Source organism: Pararge aegeria, chromosome 7, assembly GCF_905163445.1.
Source record: "Pararge aegeria chromosome 7, ilParAegt1.1, whole genome shotgun sequence".
NCBI lineage: Eukaryota > Metazoa > Arthropoda > Insecta > Lepidoptera > Nymphalidae > Pararge > Pararge aegeria.
The window spans coordinates 13,583,525-13,605,497 of record NC_053186.1 but is presented as its reverse complement, the minus strand read 5'-3'; the positions used below and the strand labels follow the sequence as shown (position 1 = coordinate 13,605,497).

Genomic DNA, 21,973 nt, shown 5'->3' with positions numbered 1-21,973 from the left:
TTGTTTAGCAGCGTAAACGTTCAAAATTTTTTTTTTTACTGTCTAGAGGTGAGCATGTTCAACGGTAGATCACAAGGTCCTGGGTTCCATACGTGGTTCGGGCCACTGAAAAGTATCTTCTTTCTAGTAATTCTTAGTACTAGCATCGGAAAGATATGGTTCAATTACATCTCAAGTATTTCTTTTAATACATATTTTACACATTTGATAGTACATATAGTTATATAGTTCCTTCGTCGTCCGTATAATAATAATAGGTAGGGTTTGATATGTTTATAGTATGCATAATAATAGGTAAATCTCACGTTAAAATTAATTGATACAAAGTGGGAATATACCATTTTTTATGTGATTATGTTTCCCCTAACTTAGCGTTAAATCATATTTAATATTACGCGTTTACGTTATAATATATTATTACGTTATTACTTTAAGCTTCGTAACTATGTTTTACAACTCAAGTCTTAGTAGATGATCTCTTGCAACCTGAAGCCTTCGACATCCGACATCGGAGTCGTTTTCGAGTATGGAAATACTTGATCTTCGGAGTGAAATGGTGCTTATTTGGACTACATTAAAGCTCAAAGTTGCCTTTAATACTTTATCTCTGGCTGAAGTTTGTAAAGCAAAAATCAGAAGTACATTATTTGCGACCCTAAAACGAATGCCACTCCATTTTACTTTGACAATACAGAATTTGTTATGCGAGAACGACTCCTGGACTGCATTGAGCAAAACTGGAACTAAGGCCACATTGTTAACACTATACTGACATGATCTAGAATATTGGAGATCAGTCAAAAATGCCATAGTATCTGAAAACTCTTTGAAACTCTTTAATGTTGCAGCAGTAGATGAACCCCTTGTCGATGTTTTGCCATTGATCACTCTTCATCCAGTCTATTTGATCACAAATGTCTTTACATAGGATGTAAGATGACACTTGAAGCGATGTTAGTCCAGGGACGTTTATGTGTATGATCGCGAGCTGTTTATAAACTACCTGTATTAACAAAATAATGCGTTAAAACTCACGTAATAATCAAACATACATCGTGACATCGTGTATGGTGATCAACCTGGTCTTCCCTAAAAATAATACATTCAAACTATCTCAAAGAGCTAACAGTAAGAGTTTAATAATAATAACTTCTCTTGAAGGTAAAACTTGTACGACGCGCTGAATTTACTATAAGGTGTGGCGTGCATTTCGTACATGCACAAAAGCAGTGCTTACCCTAAAATTGATGTTTAACTCCTATAGGAGGTGGATTGAGGAACGTATGCCAGTCAGGGAAAACTACACATCTTTTGAGGACATCTGAAACAGTAGCAAGCGCTGTGGTCTTTAAGTTGGTTGACTCCACAGGCCGTTGAGAACATCAGGAACTCTCAGGAATGCAGAAATCCGTTGTGGGAATGGGTAAATGCTTTTATAACATGATACCGAAGGTAATATTAGATCTATCTTTACCTAAGTTTAAACAATATATTAAAACACATTTAAAAAATCGTGTTTACTACACGATTGATGAATTCCTTAACGACAAGGCTGCTTGGAAGCAGGCCACTCCGCTCTCATCTCTCACAAAACAGAAAAATTCTAAAGATTGTTAAACTTTAAAATGATATTGGAAAAGAGCAATCTGCTGAGTTTCTTGCCGGCTCTTCTCAGTGGAATCTGCCTTCCGAACCGGTGTAAGAGTCACTACAAACAGACTGACTGACTTGAAAAGTGCTTACTTGAAATAAATGAATTTTGATTTCTTGACGACCGTGGCGTTCACTTCGTACAAGCACAAAAGCACTGCCTACACTAAAATTTTTGAATAACTCATAAAGGGAAAGGATTTTTCAATCTTATGCTATCTTCCTTCTTTATGCAGATTATGCATACCCGGTTCAAAAATCCTATGCACGCCACTGCCTGACGATATTTTTCTTCATCGTTAAAACATGATTAAAAACGAACATAACTCCGAAAACTTGAGGTGCGTGCCGGGGCTCAAACTCGAAAGGCAGACCAAATCTCAAATCACTAGGCTGTCACTACATAAGAAGATACAATAAGATGCAAGTACTTATTAAGAAAACATTGCGTTTACCTTCCATATATACTGAGGTACTTGTAGTCGCCGTTTAAATATATCTTTTAAATATATCGGAGCAACATTTGGCCTTTCTGAAGTGGCACCAGTCCATATTGGTATGGTGTAATTTAAATTTATCGCAAACATTCTTACTCGTCGTTCTACTTCATCCCAATTCTGGAAAACAAAATGGAGGAGTTGTGTTTTTTTTTTTATAAATAGTGCTATCGCCATGCTCATTCCTCCAGCAAAGCACCATTGTTGCAATGCTGTGTTACGGTTTGAAGGGTGGGGTTTCCCGTGTAGGCATCACATCTTACAATTACTGATGAGACTTTATTAATGAACCTTGTTGCTAGAATGTTTAAAGCTTAAATTAATTCACTGTGCTACAGCCAGCGCTCTTGGCAACATAAGAAAACAGGACTGCAGATTTTTCGACTATACTATATATGATGGAACTAGGAATATGAAGTCCATTTGTATGTGACATTACAGTGTTTCCATACTCGTATCGAAAACCACTCCGAGATTGCGTGCGTCTTGTATAGCAAATCTATTACGACGCGTGCACCAAAAGTTAGTGAATAGCATACTTCTGTGCCACAGGTGCTCCATTGAGGTACAACGTTCATATAGTGGTACGTGGCCACTTGGGATATCCCTGGTAGCACATCCCTTGGATTTACTAATTGCCTCCGTCCAAAACAACACTTTTTATCGCTCTTCAACGTTTTGCCTGTGAATGATGATATTGCACCCATCTGATTCCTGCATTCATAAATATAATCGAATCCTAAACGCAAATACCGTCCTTTTGTGTATCCATTTACATGATTTGGAATTGTGTTGGCGATAGCCTTATGCATGCCATATTCTACATATAGTGGTGTCTTCGTCACGTTGTCAAAACAGACATTAAATACGGTCAAAAAAGAACCCTCGAAGTCGAAACCAATGTAAAGTTGTACAGTGTTGTGTCCGAGACATTTAGAACTGTGTAAAGCTTTCGCTAATGGCTTAATTGGCTTAGTGCATGAGATTTTCGAAGCAGGTACAGCCCTTCCTTCTAATTCAAACATTGAATCATCTACGCAAGACGTCTTGAGAATATTGCTATCATGTTTCCGGCCATCGTAGATTATATTAGATTCAGGGCAGAGTAGTGAGAACTTTCTAAGTTTTTGCATCCTGAGTGTTCCATTGGACGTTGGGAAAATGGGCCACTGTCGTTTATTTTCACCAGTCACTAATATTGGCTGTCTAGCAGTAAAATCATCTTCCAATTTCATGAGGCACTCTACGGAAACACAGAAAGGAAAATTGTTTAAACGTTATGTTACAAAAGTTACCGTCGTTTTTTTGTATCATTAAGATCATAAACCATAAATGTTTGTAATTTTTTACATTTGGTCTACTAAATGAAAAAAAAATACAGATTTTAGAACTCAAATAACACTGAGCTGCTGGAGCTGGTGCGATCTTCGGTGGCATAATTAAGAAGTGTTTAGGCAAACGAGTGGGTGAATGCCTATTGGTTTGAGGCCTAATGGTGAAGGGACATATCTTGAGGAAATCCACTCCGCCTAACATTTTTTCCATAAAGTTCTCAAAGGCATGTGGACATGTCACTTGGCCAGCGTGGTATACTACGGTCCTTGTTGAATTACTTGGTGAGTCTGTTTGTTTAGCTCAGGCCATGCATAGATTTAGAAAAAATATAGAGAGAAATAGAATAAAATAATATGTTAGTGCTTACCTCCTGCAGTAAAATTAAAGTATCGCTTCATTTCCTTTATATTAAATTCATTGCTAACAGAGCACATGATTATTTGTCCTATGTTATTATTATTCATTATAAATGAATACTGACTCGTATTTATGTTAGGAACTTCAACATAGTCACGCCACCATTTTGTCTAAAATAAATAATACTACTTATCTTACTTACTACATATCGTTAAGGTAGATACCTAGATAGATAAGATCTATGTTGCAAAAATTACAAAGAATATAAATAACTTAACGAGAAAAACAAATCCAAAGAAAAAAAGCGTGTCCTCTAGACATCCTATGATGAAAGAATCAAGTTAGTGAAAACGGTTCAGTTGTAGGCTTCGTTCCAACAATTTAAGCGACCGAGCCGCGTCCTTAGCAGCGTTGCGTCCTGCGTGCCACCAATCACACACTTGCTATATCACGCGTTTTCTGTGATTGGTCGTTCGTTGTTCCCAATCTTGAACGTCGCAGAGAACGAAGCTTGGACTCGCGATTTCCCCATACCTATACATACGCGGAAGTGATTGTAAATGTTGGTCCCTATACTAGGAAAATAAATAATAAAAGTACTAATAATAAAATAACTTGTTACTTATTTTAGTTATGTATATACATATATAAAAATGTATTATAATATATTTATGTATTTTGTATATATAATATAATATAATATAATATCGTAAAATTTTATTTATTTTCTATATTGCATATTTTTATATATTGTACAATATTCTATATTGCATCATTTAGTATATTGTACCTTTATTTGACCTATACCACATTAAAATAATCTTAATCACATGCTGGTGTACACTTCTTCTACGGTATATCATATGTTCTCAATTATTGGCTAAAAACTCACTATCGGCGGAGGTTCCCCAGATGCACTGCAATCTAATATTGCTTCAGCTCCTTCCTTATATGTAAGTGTAGAATTCACCTCAGTCAGAAATTTTGGTTCTTTGCCGACCAAGATTATTTTATGGAATGAATAAGAACGTTCCGAGGTACTACATCGGCAGGTGTAATATCCGGAATCATTCTTTGCTACGTTGACCAAAATTAGGTGTTCAGCTGTCTTGATGAATTTGCCATCCTAAGGTAACAAATAATAAAGAGCAATGTAGACTTTCAGCTTGGCATGAACAGAATTATTAGAAATTTCTGATTAAAAGGTCCATATTTGTGATTTTGTTTTTTGAAAACATGTATTTTATTTCATAAAAAATCACCTATTACACCCATTCCGGTCACTTATTTATACGCAATACGTTTAATTTTTAAAAATTATTTCATAAAATTCGATTTTTTCTACAAATTGTCATAGAAATCGTTATAAAAATTTAATGCTAGCCACATTGCCATTCTTTGAATAGCCCATCTAGTTTGGCCAATGGACAGTCGAGCAATTCTCTGGACAAGACATCTTTCTTCTTACCTTAAACCAACGTAGCAAGTCTGATGGCCTTGACATAATACCACAATGCATTGTATATCTTTTTTCCCCTTCTGATAATAGTATTTTTACGGGATTTTCTTGTATCGGGGGATATGCTTTAAGGAAATATTGATTATATTATTTTTTTACAACACAATTAAGAACTGTAGAAAACTGGCGCTTCTATATAAAAATGAAAACGAAGTATATTTTGATCTTTACATAGTAACTTTCTTAATTTTACTTGGCACCGACATAGAAATGTTGTAAACAATATTTTTTTCTTGCTGTTTAGTTGTATTACAAAGTTGGTTTTTTTTTTGGTCAAAATTTTTATCTGCGAATTTCGTTAAATTGATTTCCTTTGTCAATGTTGCGTCAAAAATCCACATAGTAATTTTATTTTTGAATTATCATGAATTAGGAAAACAGTGTACAGGTTAACCTTCTCCGAAAGGGTCCAGATAATTATCATGCAGATGCTCAAGTAGACTTATTGACTTGGTAATTAAAAGGGGATTTACAAGCTTACCCCTAATCAAAAGTTACTGTTACTCCACAAACAAAATGAAGGAGGTCTTAAGTAACACAGGGTGTTGGTCGTACAAAACATGTCTAAAATAACAAACAAGTTCCAGTTTTAAGAAGTCATGTAATACCGTCCCGAGAGAAGGTTTTGGTGTTATCCAAATCTTCTACACATTATATAAAAGATTGGCGATATTGGCGGCACATTCGATGGAGCAAGTTCGAATCCCGGCACGCACCTCTTACTTTTAGTAGTAGGTTGATATGATGATAATAAAAAAAAATTGACAAAAAAAAAGTTTTTGTAATACAACCATAAAGCAAGAAATAAATATTTTCCACAACATTTTTAAGTCGGTGCCAAGTAAAATCTACAAAGTTACTCTGTATAGATCGCATACTTCGTATTCCATTTATATAGAAGCAAGTAAAGTACCAGTAGTTTTATAAATTTTACTGGGCACCAATTTAAAAATGTTCTTTTGAAAATATTTATTTCTGGCTTTTTAGTTGTATTCCAAAATAATTTTTTTGGTTTAAAATTACTTTTTCGTGGTTTTTAGATATGCAATCATATCTTAGTAATAATAGCCGAATATCGACTGCTCATAAACTTCTGTGAAGAAACCTGAATGCCTGAGGGTTCTCCATAACGTTCCCAAAGGCGTGTGAAGTATTAGGACTTGGCCAGCATGGTGGACTACGGCCGATACTCTGCCATTCTGAGAGCTGGACACTCGGGCTCTGTATTGAACCGGTAATGGAAGATAATTAGGATGATGGTTAATACTAATAATTTTTTGCATATACTTACGATGGACATCTACTTCGTACTCCATAGTATCATTGCCATGCACATTCTTTGCTAAGCAAGTATAAGTACCTTTCGATTTTAAGCTGACATTATTTACTATAAGTGTTCCGTCATTTAAAATTTCGTATCGCCCATTTCCTACATAGAGATGACAAGAGTTTTAAGACAATTATTAAATCTATGTGAATACTATAAAGCTGATAAGTTCACGAATTGAGTATAAGCTAATAGACTCAACGGATATGAATGAAAGCAAGGGCTTGGTAAGGAGATAGATTATATCTTGGAGTTGGACATAAGCCATCCTTGATCTCATAAAATAATCTTGAAGGAAGTTCATATAAGTCGTATTTTTTGAAGTTAGATACGTGGAAATTGGCGTTTAGGTAATCAGTTTAAAATAACAAAAATATTGATTAATTATTTTGGAAAATCTCACCTTGATGGTGGTAAAATAGGGGATGAAGGTATTTTCAATTTGTATTTGTTAATGAGTCTACTACCAACGTGAAAATTTTTAAATTTATTTCTTTTAAAGCATTGACATCAGTTCAGAAAATATGTAAGATATCACCTATACATATGATTTTGAGTTACTGCTGGAGATAGACGTAAGCGGGTGAAACAGGGAATGGAAGATATAAAAAAATAAAAATAGAAGACACCGAAATTTGCATTTTGGTTAATATTATGAATAAATGGGCTAAGAGGAGACGAATGCATTTTTTTTTATTTTAGTAGCGGGCAAAAGAGCAAGTGGGTCACCTGATGTAAAGTGATCACCGACGCCCATGTACCAACTGCTCTGAAGGAAATTTCTACCAGGGCGTGACACCAATAGGGATGTTTCCAAGCCCACAGAAAAATAAAAAGTTGCGGGCATCCGCTTAAATCATCCTGACGTGCACAATATTATTTTTCTAGAAATGTAGTTCAGTTTTAAAAAGTTTTTTTTAAATCTGCTTTTATAAATTAGATATGTGAACTAAAGAGTATATATTTTTGTCTGATGATGAATAAATCATGAAACTGATTTTGAGTTACTGCTGGAGATAGACGTAAGCGGTCCCGGGATTTTTTCTAATAATGCCAAATTAAAATTTCATCGCGTAAGAAGTTGCGGGCAACTGTTGGTTTGATATAAAATGAACAGTTTTATTTTGTGTCTGTACCAACCTGTTATAGTGAATCCATTAACCGTCCAATTTAGAGTTGGTGTAGGACTACCTAAGACTAAGCATCTCAGTTTGAATAGCAAATCTCCTTCAACAACATGTATGTTTATTGACCCAAAATTAAAAATAATGTAAGCAGGAACTGAAATGAAAAGATATCTTAACGAAGTACTAGATCGAGAAAAAGAGTACATAGCATTATATAATCTAATACTTCTAAAACAAATCCACTTTACACCCGCGAAATTTTGCTATTTCACAAACTTATTCATTTTCCCATTTTATGGTAAACGTTTTGAAAATTAGCGGTAAAATAATTACTGTCGACTGTTAAATGGTATGAAGTGACTAACCGTTAGTTCGAGATACTCTACTAAACTGAAGTGGTTTTTAATGCTTTAATATTAGTCATGTTCCGCTATCACCTCAAAAACCTGAATTATGGACATACAGTCCCTAATTCAGGTTTTTGAGGTGATAGCGGAAAACGTAAAATATGTCGTTTCGTTATAGCTGTCGTTACAACTTCATCGGTGTGCCAATCTCTATACTTATACTAAAACTGTAACTGGAAGATTTCTGTAAATTTAATAAATTTTAAAAAATTTTGACCGGGTGATGCTTTATAATCGATATTGAGTCCAAAACAGATTTTGATTTAATTTTTGTCTGTCTGTCTTTCTGTCCAGGCATTACGCGAAAACTACTGAACGGATTTAAACAATAAGTTTCCTCCGGGAAACGGGATGAAAAATTTTATCAATTTTACTTCATAGCTCCGTTAAATTTGCACCGATTTTAATATTTTTTATTTTTATTTTAAAGTGTATACTATCAAGCATGTATTTTCTCATTTTAATGAAGATTTGATAAATGTTGTCGGAGATAAAGGACATAACTCTTCACAAGTAACAGCAAGTAGCAAGGTATATTGGACAACGCGACATTCGAATACATGCGTACCATACTACTTAATATTATAAATGAGAAAATTTGTGAGGGTGGATGTATGCATGTATGTATGAATGTATGTATCAACTATATTTTAGTTATATATAACAACTTACTAACTCAGTATACCGCGTAAAATAATAGTAGGAACATAGCTAGACACGATGATTATGATGTTAGCATCACATCTATTCTAGCTTCTCGATTGACTCATACTCGGACGAAGTCGCGGGGGTCCGCAAGTTTAAAAGTATGATTACCTGGAACCGTCACCGTATATGTCAATATATCTTGATGAACATTGTTGTCTGCTGTGCACGCATAGTATCCTTCATCTTCAAGTTGGATGTATTCCAATGTAAGCTTATTACTTTCATCGCAACTAAAAAAAAAAACATTATTATTCTTACACCAAATAACTATCAATTCTTCTTTGTATATTTCATCCTTCCTTCGACGATTGGCGCTGTTTGCAGCGATCCTCCTTTCTGAGACCAAGACTGTGGGTCCGATTTACACAACTGGATAATGTTAGTGTGATGAACTTGAAAGTTTTTCAGTGTCTGGGTATTTATCTGTATTTTATAAGTATTTTGGTGTATTGGCTCGCCTTATTAACTGAGTTAATAGAAATATTCATCAGTCATCTTAGTAACCATAACACAAGCTACTCATACTTTGGGGCCAGATGGCAATGTGCGTATTGTTATATTCTATCTCGATAAACTTGGAGTCCTTTATCTACCTAAATACAGCGTTTTGTTAATATTTGATCAACACATAACACTCGCTTATTCATTCCATTTTACCTTCAATCATAGTAGAAATGAAATCAGAGTAGAAATCTTACTATATCGCTAAGATCATAGACTGATGCCGTGTGGTGATGGAAGATCAGAATACAGTTGTCACCAAGTACCTATGAGGAGACTAAGGGAATATAACGGAGAGCAGGCAGCAGCATACTCTGTGCTACTACTATGTCTACTACGATCACCAACCCGTCTGCCCAGCGTGGTGATTATGAGCAAGGCCTCCCGTTGGGAGAGTCTTCAGTCCAGCAGTGGACTGTTAAAGGCTATTGATGGTAGACTAATTGCAGGCAGATGAGGCTCAATACCGACGCCTCAAGTTGATGGACACAGGTCAGCTTTTTGTAGGTCATTTTCTTGAATGCAAAGAGTTGCTCTATTTGATTCGTAATGGTTTTATACTTATCTTCGGCTACATAATGGCTTGATCGATCAACTATAACTATAAAATGCACTAAAGCCTAGCTTTTAAATAGCCAGAAGACTTACTGACAAATTATAGGATTTGTAATAATTTTATAAAACAATTTTAATATCTACCTGAGTTTTGTTGGTATACGCTTATTATTCCTGAACGGGTAATACAACCACTGCACTCTCGGCACCGGATGGCCACTTACGTTACAGGGTAAACTAAGGTTACCTAGCAATTCAGCTTTAAATACACTTTCTTCTGGAATCTCAATTTTAGCTGGCTCTGAAAATATATTACTTCCTATTTTTTTGTTTGCTTTTTTTCATTGTTTTTAGCATTGTTCTTGATATAGAATTTTAAATCAATTTTCAATTAACGTATATAGGTATTTAAATGATTTTGACGGCTGATTGGCGCAGTGGCCAGTGACCCTGCTTTCTGAGTCAAGACTGTTGGTTCGGTTCCCACAACTGGAAAATGTTTGTGTGATGAACATGAATGTTTTTCAGTGTCCAGGTGTTTATTTGTATATTATAAATATATATTTATATTATTCATAAAAATATTCATCAGTCATCTTAGTACCCATCATACAAGCTACGTTTACTTTGAGGCTAGGTGGCAATGTGTGTATTGTCGTAGTATATCTATTTTTTATTTATTTATGTCTACTGTCCATAGCAACTTTGAAATGAAAAGAAAATACTTTTAAAATTTTATTATATTTACTACCGTGTTACTGTTTGAGTAGTACACAAATAGTAACACGGTAGTAACCTACACACATTAAAGGAAATATCAAATTTATTGATTTTTAAAATGCATATAAAATTTTCCTAAGTAACTCTTCTTCATTAAGACCTCAGATTAAGATGTTTTAAAAATAATAATATTGAAATTATGTTACCATAAATAAATACAGTCACACTGCCACGTGTTGTATCAAGAGAGTTCGAGGCCTCACAAGCATAACTGCCAGAGTCTGAAATCTCACCTGTGAAACTATATTTTTAAATTTCCTTATTAAATGCATTCAATAATCTATCTGTATTAGTGATCTATAGATAAAAAATATAAGGCTTCATTTAAAGTTTTGGGGAGACTGAGTTCGATCCCAGGCACATACCTCAAACTTTTCAGAGTTATGTGCGTTTATTGCTTTAAGGAAGAACTTTGATGACTGCCAATCCGATCTTGGCAAGCGTTGTGGATGAATGCCCTTTTCAATCTGAGACGATACTCATGTCATAATGGGTTGATAAAGATGAAAAATCTATCATCCCGAAATATGAAATGAAATGATTTCTAAGTATCAGCATCATACGAGTGTACATGGGATATCAAATCTAGTTGACATCAAAATTGTACATCAAGTCCCCTCGTTTCATAAGCACCGCAAATATCTTCCCATCTTCCGCTTTTCTACTACCTTCAATACTTTTAAATCACGAGAGACTGCGTCATCCCTTACCATCAATGTTATTGCATCGAAATGCTAGTTTAATAATGGATAAAAGCACAAAAAACAATTTTTGACTGAATAAGTACCGATGTTATTATTATTCCTGTGAATTTGTATAAATATACTTTACAGATCCGTGTAAAGCTCGGTTCGGGATTTCAAGAACCTACTTATACAATTAAATTATTAGTCGCCATTTCTTAACTAGTCAAGATAAATAAAGCCAACATAAAAGACCAGCGTCGTCACATATCGTCAAGATCATATTCGTAAATAATTTTACAGCTATCGATATATGTAGAATTTAAAAGAAGTTACCTAAGTGTATGGTCTCGATAAATTGTATATCTTCCACCACTCTCGATTTCAACGTGTTCCCGAAACCAACGTACATCTGGAGCTGGTGAGCCGCTAACAAGACATTCAAGTTTAATTTCTTTACCCTTTTTACTGTTATGATTGTCTTTTGGTCTTATTTCAACTGTAGGTGGATCTAAAATCGCAAAATATGGATGATGGGAAGGAAAAGACGGGAATAAGAGGATTCATCTTCCTTGAATACAGAGAGATTTTTTTTTTACTTTTGTCTTTTAACGGGCTAATACTGGACATATGAGACCAGTCGGATTTGAAAAAATATTTTTTGTATTTGATGGACCAATCTTTGAGGAAGATAATATCACAAGCTAAGGCTTACATCACGCTGCAATCTTTATTCATTACGAGCTGAGTAAGCGAAGGAATAGCGTGGCGGGTGACGCAGGACGCTAAGCTATGAGTTATATTGGATACAATAGCAGATACATTTTTATCGAACATTTATCAAAAGTTGTGCGTTAAAATTTAAAAGTGAGGAATTTAACTATTCTGTAAAGTTGTTTATATCTATTTCCAAAGATATTTATATGAACCTTATTAAATTTATATGGAATCAAATCAAACCAAATATCTTCATTTTAATTATTTCACTTTAAGAATGCGATAGTATTAACTACAACTTTATTATTTACGCGTCCTTAGACTTTGCCTAGATTTCCGAGGTGTCTTGTAGCTATGCACAGAAATTAAGTTATTAGCTAAATTAATTATGCTATTATAATTAGTATCTAAACTTTCATGAAACTTTGACAAAGAGAGTCTAAAAAAAAATCATAGCTTAAACACGCAATTAAAACTGCTTAAAAACTGGTAAACGCAGGGTTGACTCCAAACAAGGTGTACAGATAACATGCAGATCACAGAAAGCTGCAGGAATCCAGTGGCAGAAGGCCGTAGAAATTAGGACTCCCTAGAAAATAACCTACGACAAGTTGAGTGGACTTCCGTTGGTTTATATGACGATCATGAAGATCAAATACTTACATTCAATAAACAGTTGCATGGTGTGATGATCATTTCCTATTTCATTTGCAACATTACATTTATAGGTACCAACATGTTCTAATCTAACATGATCTATATGAACAGCTTCTCCAGTTTCTTTCAATTTTATAAATTTCCCTAAAAAATCTTGATCAAATGACCATGAAATAACTGGTTCAGGATTACCCCGAATAACCCTGAAAATGATGATGAATTAGTTTTTAATTCCAATGTTGTTTTCAGATTGCGCAGATCTACAGAGTGTATTTTAACTTAGCTCAGTCAAGGTAGGTACCAACAACGAAGTCTAAAGTTCTTTACAGCTAAAGAAACAATTTATTCTCGAACATATTTCTGAAAAACTCTACATGATTTATTAAAAAAGGCAAGTTACCTCTAACGTTTACTTAGTAATTTAATATATTTTTGGGGTAAAATAAACAATACTATCTTAGTTGGGATTACTAATTATTTTGGTTATGTTAAATGAAAGAAACTGAAAATCAAAGCGTCGAAGTAAAAGTGCACTGAGCGACCACGTATAAATTTAGGTCGTGTTTTAGTTTGCAACGTTCCAAAATCGAATTTGGTCAGTTAACGCACGTAATTGGTTCTAAATCTGAGGTAACGTTATAAGATACACGTAATTGTCTGGAAAGAAAAATTAACTAATGTCCAAATGGCGTAAGCCCATTCATACTTTTATTATGTATAAATAAGATGTGTGTGAGAAGTTGAATTTTTGCGCAGATCTTGATGAAATTTGACAGATATTCTAGCCTGTTTATTTATATGACCAAAAAACAACTGGGTAACGTTCCGGCGGGATTGAGAAACAAATAAGTTTTTTATTTTAATATTTAGGTTTATTATAACTGCCACAATCTAGACATGTCAGCCTGTTCCCATCTTAGACTGCATCAAAAATCATCAGTTGAGATTGCAGCCAATGGCTTACTTATTAGTGGAATAAAAAATATATAAAAACCTATACCTGCATAATATATCCACACTTGATTCTCTATCTTTTGTGTACACACTTTTAAGTTTATCAATTTCTGGGACTTCTAGAACAAGAATCATATTTATTATATTTCTGTTAGGACACTGTTAGGATAACTTATCCGACATTTATTTTAAATCAAACCTTTTGGATTTTCCTCAACATTAACAAGTTTTGTTTTAACTGTCACAAAGTCTGTATCTTCTATGAAATTTTTATCTACGGGAAGAGCACTTATGTATATGGATATGTCATATGGAGTCATCATCGTCGTAATAATAAATACTACTTTTGATTTATTTATGCACCACTACTTTACATCTTTGGTCTTACTCTTCACAGTGATATGCTAGATGTTGGTATTTGATTAAAAAAACAATATTTACCTTTAATTTCATAATAATCTATGGCAGTTGAAGATACTCTGGTTATATTTTCTTTTAAATCAGTGAATCCACTTACCTAAAATTTTTAAAGAATTTATGATTTTTAAATACTTCTATTATGCAAGGTCATTTAAACGATACGTGAAAAGTTTTTTATATTAATTAATGTTCTGTTACATAATAAAGCATAATTTATTTGTTAAATGTATTATTTGATGTTTTTTTAATTTATTTGTCAAAGCTACTTTGTTGTACTACTAGTATATTAATAATACTAATTCTTCTTATATACCTACATCATCATCGTTTGCCTATGATAGCCCCACTTCTGGGCACAGGCCTCCTCTGCCATAGAAAATAAGTTATTAGAGCATCAACCAACCCAATTTATCGATGACAGACAATAAACTAGCTCGAACTGCCCTCCGAGCCACGGCGACGGTTACCGCCGATTTACTACAACTTACCTACTCCGGTCTGGTACCTATTGAAAATGTTATATGCAGAAATCTCAATACTTTACAATCATTGGCGCGACTCAGCGACGAGGTCCACGTACGACTATACTAACGTGGTATAAAAGTCTGTATATACCTAGACACGTCTTTTAACTTATAGTATAAACGTTTGTTTTCTTACCACAAGCTTAAACGTCACGTTAGGTGGAGTAAATGAATCAGTAATATAAAACTGTTGATGTTCGTCTATCAATTTCAGAGATAATTCTTTGACAAAAATATCGTTGATATCTCGGAGTATAACAGTTTTTAATGTGACATCTCTTTCTTTATTCTCTAGCGCTATCGCCAAGTAAGATTTTGAATCTGAAATAAATGTTCAGAATGATATTATATTTTAACTGTGATTTTTACGCGGACGTACATTCTACAATGTATCATTTTATGTTGATCGAAGTGCTGAGGAAAAACTGGTCGTTGATCGATTTCCACAATTCTCTGGGAATCATCAGTTTGTTTATACCCAATTTTAATGAAAGCTAGTCCGGGGAAATACTAACGTAATTATGCTTATTTCTTCCGCTAACGGTCAAATAGCGTAGCTGTGTTCCGGTCTGAAGGGTGTGGTTGGTGGTGTAATTACAAGAATATGAGACTTTACTTACTTGCAATAGGCTTTCTAGACGTCTTATCTAAAGAATTTGGTTTGAAAGACGAAAATCCATGCTGGAAGCTTACAGAAGTCGATGCACTGACTACTATCGTGACATCACGGCAATCTTTTATATATACGCTGTAATCACCTGTTTCTACTTTAATTTTGACGATCTAAATAAAGTATAAAAAAGTATGAAATGTAATTCTATTGTTATATAATTTATTTATAGCCAAACAAGGAACTGCAATTTCTTGGATTTCAAAGTTCAAAATAACAAATTTACGTACAGACGTGTTCTTAGTTTGTATTAAATCCTTAACTTCTACTTTACCGCCAGGTCCAAATATAGCGAGATCATAAAGGGGTACGTCTCTCTGAGCTGATTTAGCTATTAGGATATCCCATAATTTGCTATCCACTGTAAACTGAAAAAAATCCTTTATTGATTAATGAAAGAAATGCAACAACTTGTTTTCCATTTTCCTTAGAGTTTGCTAAAACTATCGTATTACCTTACAACAATGTAAAAAAAATAATAACACAAATGATTTATGCAAAGAATAAAAGTTCGAAATCTGAAAACCGATTATAAACAAATACTTTCTTGATAAAAAGCTACAACTGTATATTTATTTTACTTTTTTTACTTACAGTATATTTATTTTTACATTCATAATCTTTATAAGTCTTCTGTAGTAGAGTGTTCCTTTTACTTCTTATAGTTAATACAATATATTCAATAATCTGGAATATCAAAAACATAATATAATGTTATCAGCCTTAACTTAAATTCTATATTAGTCCAGTTGAATCAAATTTGTATGATTGACTTTCTTGTTTAGGTTAGAAAACGTTTGGCTAGAAGAACTATGGCGTTGAAGGTAATTGCTTTAATTGCTTCTTTATAATTTGTTAGTGAATTTATTTATCATTCAAAGTCTGTATACAACCAATTAATGTAAAAGTATTATTGTTGTTGGTTAACACTCAGATTAACGTCGAACCGAGCCGAGGTCCGAGCCCTCGCAGGAGGCACCCTCGGGTCGACGTCTCCCACTCTCCCCCTGATGTCGTCGAGCCCTGGGGCTCTTCTCATGGCGAGCTTCCGCGCTCGCCCCACTCCCCCAGTGACGCCGTAGCAACCCCTCAGGTGGTTATCGGCAAGTGTCCATTCGAAAATCGGTAACGGGATGATGATGATAATGACTTGACGGAAAATTTTAAATAGCTTTTACCTTGCTTATCTCCTGTTTTCCAATATTGAACACCTGTCCTGAAGTGACTGTAGCGAGTCGGTGGTACACAATGTACAACTCTTCCTTTTCTTTCTCGCATTTACCGGTTAAAAGAAAAGTTACCTGTAAAATATTAAATAATCACAGTGTAGTGAGCTTCAGTATCTAGTTTCTACTCACGGGCCATGGCGCACAATTTTATTTATTTATTACCTTTCCCAGGGAAACAAACAGATATTAGAGACGTAAGTGTTATATAGTTATTTTTTATCATATACGCCGATAAAGTTTTTACAACTTAGTTAAAAAAATAAATGATAATATTAACCATAAAATGCTTAGAGTTCTACCAAGCAAAAATTAAAAACTTAAAAGAGTTGTCATTATATAACTCCTGTTTTCCATGAAGCGCCAATTTTGGTATAAAAAAATCTCCGAGTCCCTAACATTGCTGTTGAAAACAAAAAATAAATTCATTTATTTCTAAGACGCATATTGTTTTCGATATGAGCCTAGTGGGAACCTTCGGCTTCGATTTTTTGTGGAGAGAATCCAATACCAGCACGCACCTCTAACATTTCAAAGTTATGTGCATATTAAGCCCAGTTTTAACGGTGAGGGAAAACATCTGTTCTTAAAGGCGTGCCCACAAATCCGCACCGGGCCAGCGCGGTGGACCACGGCACAAACCTTAGCAAACACCCTTGAAAGTATTACATGAACGAAATAAAAATAATTTTAGTTATAATATATTCTTATTGGAATGCAGTAATAATTTTAAAATGAGGTAACTTAAAGCTAAGTAGGTACCCGTTTTTACGGACACATTTTATATAAACAAGGGTAACGGGTAAAACCTATTTATTCTGCTGATTTGTATTGTTCCCAGTGCTCCTGCGGTATGATGCTTGGAGAACCTTTTTTGAATTCGCCTTGACAGTCTCGAAGGTAAATGGTAGGAAATTTTTATAAATAATATACATACAAACGTATATAAAATACAGATAAACATTACACTTAAATACATTCATGTTCATCATAGAAACGTTTTCCAGTTGTGGGAATCGAACCCACGGCCTTGGACTCAGAAAGCAGGGCTGCTGCCCACTGCGCCACTCGGTCGTCGCTTACCATTGCCTACCATCTACTTTCGAGACTGTCTAGGCAAATTAGTAAAAGGTTCTCCAAGCATTGATGAAGCACTGATGAATATTTATATGAATATAATACACATAAATACTTATTATATGCAGATAAATACCCAGACACTGAAACACATCCATGTTCATCACACAAACATTTTCCAGTTGTGGGAATCGAGCCCACGACCTTGGACTCAGAAAGCAGGGTCGCTGCCCACTGCACAAACCAGCTGACAAAAAATTATAGGGAAATGATAGGAATTTTGAGAATATAGCAGAAGGAAGAAAATGTTAGACAGGAATTATACAGATGAAGACAGGTCCATCATATATCTTAATATATATAAATCTCCTGTCACGATGTTTGTCCGCGATGGACTCCTAAACTACTTAACCGATTTTAAATTAAATTGGCACACCGTGAGCAGTCTGGTCCAACTTAAGAGATGGGATTACTTAGATCTTTAATTATAGTCGCAATTTTATTTTATTGCAAATAAATTGTCCATAATTAATTGACAGTCACAATTATCTGTCAACTCCAAAAGATTCTAACAGATGTCGATACTTTTCAACTGGATTGAGTAAGTAATCAATAGATGGCACTGCTATGGTAACGTGTCATAATATAAGCTAGCTATTTTTTATTATATTATATATATTATAATTATAAATGTCAATGTAAGTTTGTTTGTTACGCTTTCACGCAAAAACTACTTAACCGATCCTCATGAAACTTTGTACACATATTCTTGGAAGTGTTAGAAGTAATATAGGATACTTTTTATCCCGACATTTAGCCCAGTTCCTTTGGGAGAGGGGATGAGTGTTTGCCGATTTTACACCATAACTCCGACAAATTATAAGCGATTTAAATAATTATTTTAGTACTATAGAGGTTATAATACGTGTTAAATTTTGCCATTTGCAAACTGTGGGTGGAGAAAGAGGACAGAACTCTTCAGCGAAAACATCAAACGCAGACGAAGTCGCGGGCAACAGCTAGTACTATATATATTTTATAGTTTACAGTTTTGAGGATTAAAAATACCTACCTGAATGGATTTTTGTTGTGCCAAAGTTTTTACACTTTCATATTTCATATAATCCTTTGCGGATGCGTCGGTGAACACGTACACTAATGAATTCGGTTTGCTCTCTTGGAGTGCTAGTTCAATTCCAGTCATAGCCATTTCTGGACAATCGTAGCCACCTTTAATTTTTATTTCATTCAACGTAGTAATGAAATCATCACGGTTATTAGTTTTGATTCTTAAAATAGCAGGTTTTATTTTGATGTTACCTGCAAAGATAAAATAAAAAACCATAGGATTTTTGATAAAAATGTTAATATTTTTACACGCTTTATGCTTTTTAGCTTCACTTGTATGTTTGTTTGTAACCGACTTCTTTGGGCTTGATTTTGACCCACTTTAAACGGTCAGATTTCTTTCAAACTTTGTAGACATATCGAGGACCGATGACAATACACTAATCTGAAAAGATTATTCCAATTTTCACTATAAAAAATAAGATTTTTTACTAATTACTACAGCGCCATCTAGACCCAAATGTAAAAAACCTATGGCGTTCGCGTACCTAACAAATTCCACAGAAAACATTAAGCTACTAGATGGTAGAGGGCGTTAGCTATTACTTTTTAATGGCCTGTTTTAAATAATAATTAGAACTTGCATTTCGAGAGACGGGCACACTGAATAAAAAAAAAAATATTTTATCTCTTTAATGGTGGATGGGTTACCGATTAATTTTGCTCTAATAAAAATAATAGATAGAGAAAAACTAAAAAAAATCGCTATTATGAATAAACTAAAAGAAAGAAATTAGTTTAGTTTTTTATACCAAGCGTGTTTTTTTAGTTTGATTGAACTATTTAATTATTTATATAACCGTTTTTTTTGACGGTGATTGGCGCAGTGGCAGTGTGACAAATTTGAATGAATAAATGAATTAAGACCCTTTTATTATAATTCTGCTAGTAACATTTTTATAAAAATGCTGCAATATAACTTATGGTCGAGGAAGGTCACCCATGCGATGGACCGATCAGATGGCGGATGCTCGTGGGGCGTGTGACATCTGCCCTCAAAGATGCTTCATGATGAACAGTGGTCGTGGTCATCATGAAGCATCTCATCAAGCATCATCAGTCATATGTCAAGAGTGTAACGACAAAGAGGAAGATAACTTATGATCAAACTAATCTACTGTCCATTTTCTTAACTTTTATTGCATACAATCTAACTGGGCTAGTTAGATATCGAGTACAGGTAATTTTATAGCTGGATATTTATATGTGCGAATGCTAGTCCTGCAGGGAGCGTTTGGTAACATTTATGTGTGAACGCTTTTAAAAAGTGATAGGTCTAGAACAATAAAATATTGAATATTGAATTCTGCTGGTTACCGACGCCAAGAGCTTACCGGTAGGACAAAGCTTCAAAAATGACGAGAGGTCTAGATTTAAAGGTTAACGCACTTCTATCTGAGATTGTACCTTCACTTACAATTATTGCAAGAGAATAAAAAAATATGTTTCACTTACCAAAGGGATCGTTGAAAGTCACAATTATAAACTCATTTATTTTTGATGCGTTGGAGTTGAGCACTGCATCAAAAACATCGTTCGTACTCGCCAAAACTTGGTTTAATTCTTGGCCCATTGAGCTCGTATTATCAATAACGAAAGTAAGACTGGCATTAGCTTCATCACCACTAACAGAACTCAAAAGCACTAAGTGCGATATCAAAATCTTTAAATATCTTATATTTTTTAAAAACATAGCTTTAATTTGACAGTGTACAACACAACGACTTTATGTCTAATGATTGTTGAACATTGTCCTCGAATCAGGTTTATTTTTATACAAATATCGTACACACAATTAATACTTATCGTCATGATAATTGTTGTTATTCGAGTTAAATAGTTGTTCATAAATTATAATGTAGATACGAGTAGGAACACTTGCGAACGTTGTTTTGTAATTTTAAAACGTAAGCCAATTTACGTAAGCATAGTGTCGAAAATCTTATTATTAAATTTAGTAGTTATCTTATGAAAAACGTAAGTTCCCCTAAGTATGGTAAAATAGACGAAGGTGTCACACATTTTTATGGAAATATTTCCGGCATAGAACCAATATCCCTATAACTATTTGGAATGGGTACCGATTAATTTAAAAGTATTTAAATAATTTGGGGAGAGGATTTGGTAAAGTATTCTGTTTTGTTTTTTTTTTTTCTTTGTAATAATTGACAAACTCAGATGTAGGTGCTAAGCCTAATGTGCTCAATAGTCTTTACACCGGCAACCACATTCTTCAGACCTAAGCACTGCTGAAGCTGCTGCTTGGTGACAGAAATAAGCATGGTGGTAGCAACAAAAAGCTCTACATCTACTGGCTACCCCTCATTCAGAGCCAATCAGGTGCTATTTGGTTTTATGGCAAGATTAAAACTAGGAAATTATTGTTATATCTAAATTTTCTTACAGAGAACGATGGAGCTAATATTATTATTATAAAGAAAAGTCTCAAAGTCTCAAATGAGTAAGTATTCAAAAAAAATAAAAAAAAAGTGGTCGAGATTTTAGACTGTCATTTGCTTGTAGAATATCATATCTGGTGGTAATTTTGGTGACTCAGAGCTTTCTTATGAGGCCCATAGGTAGTTAATAATTAGGTCGAAATACCTATATTAATGAATTCATACACAATGAAGTTACGCGCGAACAATAATATGTAAAAATAACCAGTCGATTTGAGAAACTCTTCTTTTTTATTAATTATTGATTAAATATATATTTATTATTGATTATATTCACTAAACAGAAGACGCGACCCTGAGACATTGTTTATAAAAAAATAAACAAGTAATTATTTTTTTATAGCCCTATCAGTTTTAACAGGAAACAAACAATTATTGTGGTTATTAATATCAGTTGTGACTTGTGGCGCCATTTGCCCCACGGTCAATACACTTGGACATTTTTATAACTAACTGTATCATAATATTATCTGATGAACTCAATGGAGGTCAAGAACAGAAAAGTTTGAAATACTGGTATACGCTATTTTACGTACTTGTTTTGACTTATTAATGTTTAGTTTATAAAACGTTAACCTTTTAGTCCCGTAGTAGAATGCTATAGGCTAGTGATACATATTTAAAACTTAAAAGTAATGAAATGCCTTAAAAGACAAGCTAGAATAAAATAGAGTATACAAAGTGCTAACCAATAA

The 21,973-nt window shown here is 34.1% G+C and overlaps 1 protein-coding gene across 1 annotated transcript; it reads right to left on the bottom strand.

Moving 5' to 3' along the window:
* Window positions 1–362: 362 nt before the first annotated feature.
* LOC120625038 (hemicentin-1-like) lies at window positions 363–20,520 on the bottom strand. Its single transcript, XM_039891947.1, has 22 exons — window positions 20,275–20,520; window positions 18,764–19,011; window positions 16,567–16,689; window positions 15,983–16,075; window positions 15,619–15,756; window positions 15,339–15,501; window positions 14,855–15,039; window positions 14,216–14,291; window positions 13,821–13,893; window positions 12,827–13,023; window positions 11,783–11,957; window positions 10,910–11,004; window positions 10,128–10,284; window positions 9,036–9,157; window positions 7,826–7,966; window positions 6,650–6,787; window positions 5,308–5,423; window positions 4,732–4,965; window positions 3,850–4,009; window positions 2,687–3,390; window positions 2,106–2,267; window positions 363–1,003 (listed from the first exon to the last, which is right to left on the bottom strand). Exons 1-22 carry the CDS (start codon window positions 20,510–20,512, stop codon window positions 794–796), a joined length of 3,948 nt encoding a protein of 1,315 aa, XP_039747881.1. The 5' UTR covers window positions 20,513–20,520; the 3' UTR covers window positions 363–793.
* Window positions 20,521–21,973: the final 1,453 nt, after the last annotated feature.